General features: G+C 60.8%; 1 protein-coding gene across 3 annotated transcripts in view; it reads right to left on the bottom strand.

Moving 5' to 3' along the window:
- Positions 1-105: 105 nt before the first annotated feature.
- The window catches only part of SCLY (selenocysteine lyase), a 31,416-nt gene continuing 23,716 nt past the window's right edge, over positions 106-7,805 (bottom strand). For 2 of the 3 annotated variants that reach the window (XM_043877518.1, XM_043877519.1), the window contains exons 8-12: positions 6,398-6,434; positions 3,753-3,836; positions 3,117-3,216; positions 1,773-1,848; positions 106-1,028 (exon numbers count right to left, since the gene is read on the bottom strand). In XM_043877518.1, coding sequence (XP_043733453.1) covers positions 875-1,028; positions 1,773-1,848; positions 3,117-3,216; positions 3,753-3,836; positions 6,398-6,434 — 451 coding nt within the window. In that variant the 3' untranslated portion in view covers positions 106-874. The other variant, XM_043877520.1, reaches the window with a different exon arrangement.

The following is a 7,805-nucleotide window of genomic DNA, read 5'->3' as shown; positions in this document are numbered from 1 at the left end:
GATAATGTGGGATTATTCAGTGACCGGTGGGTCTGACCCCATCCCGAAGCCGGCACAGACACCCGCTGCCCCCAACAAAGCGAAAACTAGAAAAACCACAAAGTGTCCAAAACAAGCATCGGCATCTTTTATTAGTTCATCTCATTTCTGACAGTTGTATTCTCAATGTCATCATGAAGTTCTCTGCTCCTTTTAATCACACATTAAATGTGTTGTTCAATTAAAAAAATCACTCCTATATAAATGTCTCCACAGATAACATTTGCCGTGAATCAGACACCCCAGAGCATCTGTGGAGATCCGAGAACCCTCCAGAACACACCTGGGGGGGACGGCGTGAGGGATGGAGGCTTGCCTGTCCGGGGATGACTCAGATTCACAGGGCGCCCACGGCTGATGGAGGAGCCGAAACCCTGAGCAGGTGATCAGAGGGAAGGGGCGGCAGGGACCCGGGGGCCGGTGGGGAGGCGCCCAGTGGCCGACGGCCGAGGGACCAGCAGGTGACCAGCGGAATGGGCAGGGCGGGAAGTGCGGGGTGCCCCGTGGGGAGGGGGCCTGACCGCAGCAGCCAGCCCCCGCCTCTGGAAAGGTCTTGAGGAGGGTCTGGGGGTGAGGCGACACTGCCCTCTCTGCAGACAAGTGCGGGGAGGCCAGGACGGCCCCTGAAAATCACGCTTCCTATGTTCATGGTAGCAGCCGGTGATAAATGCTAGGATTGTATCTTTCAGATAAAAATGCCACCTTCCAGGAAGGGGGTGCCCGTGACAAGCTCACCCTTCCTCCCAGAGGGGAGCAGGGAGGCGGCCACGGCACTTCCCCTTCCCCAGGTGCTGTGGGGCGGCAGTGTCGGCACAAGGAGGGGCTCCCGCGGGCACTAGGCCTGGCCCTCCAGCCGGGCCACTGCCTGCTTCAGGTCCTGCACAACGAGGTCCACCTCAGTCCGGGTGCTGCTGCGGCCCACGCTCAGCCGGATGGCGTTCCTGGCCACGTCGAAGGGGACGCCGCAGCTCAGCAGCACCGGGGACGGCCTGCGGGTGGGAGGCGGTCAGCCTCGCTGCCAGCAGGGGGGCCCCCTGCCCTGCAGCCGCAGACTCCACCCTGGAGGCAGCCACGGCCCCCTCCCTGGGAGAGGCCTCCGTCCCCGCGGCGTTTAACGGGCTCGGGTCTTAGCGGGGCTGCGTGGCCGCCGCGGAGGCTGGGGGCTGGCCTGCTGCACCGCGGGAGGCTGCGGCCCCTGGTCAGAGCTGTATGGTCTCTCACGGCCCCGGCGCCCGGCCTCCCTCCAGTGAGGGCCCCTGCTTGTCAGGACCTCATCCCTGCGCTCTCCTGAGCCCAGGCCGCCTCGTCTGGCTGCCCTCCCACCTGCAGGCCCCCACCCAAGAAAGCAGACCCCCTTCTATCCTCCCGCCTGGCTGCTCCCAGAGCCTGAGCCCCCACATCAGCCCACCCCTTCCACCGCCCCCGCCTCAGCCTGCTCCTGGCAGGGGGAGAGATCTGAACTCAAATCTGCTCCCAATTGTCTTGAGGCCTAAGTGGGTGCCTGCCGCCGACCCTGTGCCTCCAGGCTGCCCCACGCTGAGATGCTGCCCCATCTCCTGGGCCAGCCCCAGCACCCCCAGGCTGCAGCTCCCCCCCATCGCCCGCCTCCCGAGCGCCCGCAATGCCTGCTCACCGCCCCCCCACCCCAGTCCCTGCCAGGCCGCAGAGCTCCCCGGCGCCTGGAGCAGGGACGCGCCCCAGATACCGCGGCCATATCCGTGCGGAGCACTCACCGGTCCCCAAGATCCGAGTGGCAGGCGGCCCCCACGCTGGCCAGCAGCGTCCGGCACTGCGCTAGCACTGCGCGGCCTGAGGAGACAGAGCGCAGGTCCCTGAGGGCAGGCCAGGCGGCGGCCGCCTCTCATCCCGGCTGCCAGTTTGGAGGCCCCTCCCTGGTGCCACCTGGCAAATCCCAGGGCACAGGCCCCTCTGACCGCAGGTGGGAGGCCCCGCGGGACCCAGCGGAAGCGCTTCCTCCTGCCTCCTTCTGCCTCCTGAAACCAGCCTCGAGGACGCGGTACCCTGACAGGCTAGCATCCTGACCAGCTGCCTACTGAGTGCCGTGTTGTCCTGGTAAGAGTGTCCGTCCTGACGTCTCTGTGTGTTACTGGTGGAGCTCTGGGAGCTGCCTTTGTTAAGGCCTTGTTAAGCCTTCTTCCTTCACAAGCACGGAGATTTAAAAAAAAACACACTGATGGAATTTCCCAGCGGTCCAGTGGCTAGAACTCCACGCTTTCACTGCCAGGGCCCAGGTTCGGTCCCTGGTTGGGGAACTAAGGTCTCACAAGCCGCATGGTGTGGCCAAAAGAAAAACACACCGGTGACAGCTGATTTACTTAGAACGAGGAGCCTGTCTCATTTAAATTAACACAGGCCCTCAGGGAATATAAAGTCTGCCCCAGAAAAGGGGGAAAGGTACTTGAGGAACTCCCCTCCCACAGCCTCCTTCCCAGAGAGGATGCGTTCAGTCCAGTGATGGCTGCCCCAGGGCCCCTTCATGGTCCGAACACGCTGCCTCGTTCCCCGGAGTGACCCAGGAGACCCTTGAGGCAATGACCTCGTCTAAGAAGTTAAAACCACCCCGTGCTCTCAGGTCCCCGGAACCCCTCCCAGACAAACAGGGTGCTCTGCCCTGGACTCCAGCCTCAGGGACTCGGGCGTCTGGGAGATGCATCATCCGAACCTGAACCTGAGCCCCAGGGTTTCCGGCCTGGGCCGCGGGGATGGCAGCAACAGAGGAAGCCCGCATACCTGCACTTCAGCCTCCTTCCCAGCCGGGGTTTAGTAGCCCGCATCTCCTTCCCCCACCCTCACACAGCGTTCTGTAAAAGTTGTGGACAAAGCTGGGCCCAGTGGCCTAATCTTTTGCTCATCTGACCTTCCCTTCCACCTTTGGGGCGGGCCCCTGTGCGTGCTGAGCGCCTCTGCGTCTGCGGTCGCAGCACCCTGAGCCGGTCAGCAGCTGTGGTCAGAGCCCCTCAGACTGCACCCGGCGGGGCGAACCTGCCCCCAGCCCCCGACCAGCCCGCCGATGGCCCGAGCCAGGCCCGGCGCGGCCCAGCCTGCTCCCTCCTCACCTTGGAGCTGGGGTCCCCGGATGGAGAAGTTACAGGTGTTGGGGAGCCGCTCGGCGCCTGGAAACTGGCTGTTCAGATGGATTCTCTTACCAAATTCAGCCTGAAAAATGTACAAAGTGTGTCGTGTCTTCGAAGTCCCCCTCTTCACATCTGTTTGAACTTCAGACTTTCTGGAAAACAAAGCCTCACCCTCAACACAGAATGATTGTTTTTTCTTGTTGTTTAGTAGCTAAGTCCTCTCCGACTCTCTGTGACCCCACGGACTGTAGCCCGCCAGGCTCCTCTGTCCCTGGGATTCTCCAGGCAAGGATACTGGAGTGGGTTGCTATGTCCTTCTCCAGGGGATCTTCCTGACCCAGGGATGGAACCCACGTCTCCTGCACTGGCAGGCAGGTTCTTTATCATGGAGCCCCAGGGAAGCCCCACAGAATTGCTTTATCTGTAAGTATCTCCTTATAATACTCAGGGAGACTGAGTGCGGAAGGCAAGGTAAATTGGAAGAGAAAGATTCTGAGGACACTTGGATCGTCTTCACAGGAGCATCAAGTGTCTTGTCCCTGGTATGTTTCGGTCACGCATCCGTGACCCCCGGGGGTCTGGGCCCGGCCTGTCAGGGCTCCGGGCGCGAGCACTCACCGCCAGCCTCTCCTCCAGGTAGTCGCGCACACCCCGCATGTGGGCCTCATAGGCCTCGCAGTTCTCTGCTACCAGCTTGGCCGCCTGCGGACACAGGAGGGCGTGGGGTGACGAAGCACCCCAGTTATGGTAAGATGGGGTGGGGGGCGCAGACAGCAGCGGAGGGGCTGCTTCCTGAGGGCAGAGGCGACGTCGCCTCCAACTGCTGCTTCCCCGGGACTTCACGGACACAAGCCGCGTGCCGACTGCCCGCCTTTCGCTTGTTGGCTGGCATCTGACAGCTGTCAGGCTTCCTGATGCCCCGGGCACTGTGGAGTCCCCAGTCAGTGACCGGAGGCTCTCCCGGCCCACTCTAGAGACAGATGGACAGGACGGAGGAAGAGGCGGCTGTGTCTGACCTCGGGTGGGTGCTTTGAAGAGAGCGTGGAGCCTGGGAAAGGGCGTCTGGGTGGAGCCCTGAGGAGGGAAGGGCGAGTGCTCCTGGAATGGCGTGAGCGAGAGCACGGTGCCTGGAGGCCTCGCGACAGCGGGCTCTGAGCCGAAACCTGGATGCTGAAGCTGGGTCTGAGCCGCCCGATCTGTGTGTTCACAGCTGGGTGCCATGTGGAGCATGCATGAGGCGTCCACACAAAAGGTGGGGGTGACCTGGCCTAGGCTTGGTGGAGGTGGACAAGGGGCAGGCCTTCATCCGTGGCGGAGGCTGGACGGACGGGGCCGGCTGCTGCGTCAGGTGCAGGGGGCGAGGACAGGGAGGACCAAGGGCCCCTCCTGGGTTTCTCAGCAAGAGCCCAGGTGACAAGGGGCACCCCAGGGAGAGAGACCAGGACACGCCGTGGGCTGAGGAAGCAGGTGGGGACGTGGGTCTCCCCAGAGGTCAGGGTCTGCCCTGCGATGGCAGGTGGAAGACCGGAGCCCAGGCTGACGTTAGAGCCCCCGGGGGGTGAGCACCTCGCTGGGAGAGGAGGCTGGCTGGAGAGGAAGCAGAGAATGAGCCCGGCTGGGGCGGGGGTGGAGAACTTGCCCCACGTTCTCTGGAAGTCACAAGGCAAATGGGGACCTTCTCTGAGGCTTCAGGGGAGCAGAGCAAGCAGCAGACCTCAGGAGGAGGGGCGGGAGGGTGCGTGCAGGTCACTCCACTGGGGGCAGAGGACACCGGAAGAGGAATGAGAGGATGTGGGGGGGTGGGAAGGGGGCGACAGCAGGAGGGGCCTGCCTTCAGCCACACGGGGAAGGGGCGGAGAGCAGCCGGGAAACCTGGACTTGGCCTCGGTGGGTGAGGACATACACACCTCCCGGGGAAGGTGAGCAGTGTGTGGGGGGCGGGAGTCCTGGCCGGAGTGCACCGAGGGGGTCCAGGCTGAGTGAGGGGCGATGATGGTGGGCCCCCCGCCCCGAGTGACAGCAGGGTCAGAGGGGCCATGGCTGCTGCTGGGCCGCTGTCTGGTCCTCTGAAGGAGCCTCCTTAAGAGGCTGCACTGTGTCCCCGTCTTCGGGGGTGGGCAGCCAGGCTTGGGGGGGTGGGGGTGGGGTTGGGGGGGCAACTGGATCCAGGGAAGAGCAAACCTGTGGGAATGATATCACTGTTTCTTATAAGACTTGAAAAGAGAGCCTTTTCCTTTCAAATGCTAGGTACATGAAACCCACTCCACGGATCCTAAAAAGCATGTCTCCAGGTTGATAAATAAAATTCGAGGTTTCTCTTATTAATACACTGGTCCGTTTATTGGGATCATGAACGTGACCTCCTCTGAAGCCTGGGCCGCCTATTGGAGCGGCTGGGAAACTGCTGTGAGCCCACAGAACACACCCAGTGGTCTGCCCTGGCCCTGCAGAGACGGAGACCCAGGAGTTTCCCGAGTCATCACGGCATGACGGAGCTGCCGTTATTCTAATTATTGGCCTTGGACTCTGGTTCCCGATGCCGAGCTCCCAAGTCCCTTGGAGTTTCCTGGATGACAGGAGTGCTTCCTGCTCTAATGAGGTGACTCTGGGTGGGCTTCCAGGTGGGGGCTGGTCACAGAACCAGGATTAGAAGCGTGGGGTTTTCAGTGCCCCGGCCCCACCTCCAGAGAGGGGAGAGGGGCTGGAAACGAAGTTAATGATTGAGTGAAGCCTCCGTAAAACCCCGGGAGGATGATGGCTTCAGAGAGCTTCCAGGTTGCTGAACACAGAGGTGCTGGGAGGGGGGTGCGGGCAAGGGCATGGATGCCCCTTCCCACATCCTGCCCTTCAGAGTGTCCACCTGTGTCCTTTATCACACCCTTTCATGATAAACTGTTTATTGGGGTCAGTGGTCTAGTCCTCTGAGTTCTGTGAGCTGTTCTAGCAGACTCACTGAACTCGAGGAGTGGGTCGTGGGAATCTCTGATTCACAGCCAGTTGGTCACAAGCACAGGTGACAGTTGGCATCTGAGGTTGTCGGGGGTGGGGGGGTCTTGTGGGACCAAGCCCTCATCCTGAGGGTGGATAGTGTCAGGATGGGCTGAATTGCAGGACCCCTGGCTGGTGCCACAGGTGCGCTGGGTGGGGACCCCGCCCCCGCACATGGGGTGAGAGTGAGGAAGAAACGCAGGAGGAAGACTGAGGTTCCCTTGCATGCTGATGGACAAAGCGAGCTTCATCCGTCCAAGGTCCCCAGGGCTTACCTTCCCAAGGCCAGCAATCATCGGGGTGTTCTCTGTCCTGTAAAAGACAAGGGATTCAGTCCCGTTTCCATGCAAAGTAATTAACCAACATTCCTGGAAGAAATCCCAGCCATATGAAAGTCAGGTGTTCAATTAAAGACAGTCAGGCCAACATCTTTCCTAAACGAGGGCAGCTGCCAACCGCCCCCCCCAAACCCTCTGTGGCTGTGGCCTGGGGAGAGCAGATGCGGTGCACTCTGGGCAGTCTGCCCTGGCTGTCACTGGCTGGCCAAGTGACAGCTCTGTCTGGACCCTTCCCCTCCCCGCAGGAAACCCCCCTCTGGCTGCAGGCCCCAGAGCCTGTCTCTTCGGTCCCCCTGCCAAACCCGGCCAAGGTCCAGGGGCTCAGTCCCCGCCCCGCTCCCTGCAGCCTCTCAGCTGTAATATGGGGTGAATCTTTGGTGACTAGAGATGTGGGGTGTTGTGTGTGTGTGTGTGTATGCGTGCGTGCACGTGTGTGGCTGTGCAGGGGACAGGAAAACCCCCGAAGACCAGTGGTTCCCACGTGTTGATCTAACAAACTAAAACTACAATGCTTCACTCTATTTCAGGAAAAACCAAAACAGTAACTTAACTTTCTGCTTTGGCTAAATGAAGTTCTCTTAAACCTCTGGAGCTGTTTCCTGCTTGTTTACTAACAGCAAGATAAATGAACTCAGATGAACAGCGCTGACAGTACAGGAAATAAGGTCCCACTGACCTTGCCTGGACAAGTTCACTGGTCAGGCCTGTCCCCGAGACAGGCTCTGACACCCGGAGGGGGCGGGGCGGGGGGGACAGGGACGATCCAGGGGCTCTGGGCTCCGTCCGGGGCTGTGAGACCTCTAATGTCGCCCTCCTCTGTAGGATGACATGGTCGGACCTGACGCATCGCTCAAGTTCTGTGAGCTGGGACTGCCTGGGGGTTTGGGCAGGGCGACAAGGCCAGGCCCCTGTAGGACCTGGAGCCGGCCCCGCACGAGCCCAGCCCTCCACCCCCACCCAGAGTCATGCAAACCTGCTCCCACACCTGCCCACCCACGGAGCTGCCTGTATGACTCTGGCACAGCTGCTGTTCCGCTTCTTCTCTCTCCCCACCTTTTTCCTAGCATCTATTTATTTGGCTGCGTCAGATCTTACTTGTGGCAGGTGGGATCGAGTTGTGGTGCGCGGGCTTAGCTGCCCTGTGGCGTGTGAGATCCCAGTGCCCCTACCAGGGATCGAACCCACGTCCCCTGCTCTGCAAGGTGGATTCTTAACCACCGGACGACCAGGGATGTCCTTCTTCCTTTTTTTCGTTTCCCCTCTCTCCCTCCTTTCTTTTTAATTAATCTTTTTATTTTGAGAGAACATAGATTCACATGTCATTGGAAAAAACAGCACAGAGGCA

The sequence above is a fragment of the Cervus elaphus genome, chromosome 20, assembly GCF_910594005.1.
Source record: "Cervus elaphus chromosome 20, mCerEla1.1, whole genome shotgun sequence".
Lineage (NCBI taxonomy): Eukaryota > Metazoa > Chordata > Mammalia > Artiodactyla > Cervidae > Cervus > Cervus elaphus.
This window is presented reverse-complemented; position numbering and strand designations above follow the sequence as displayed.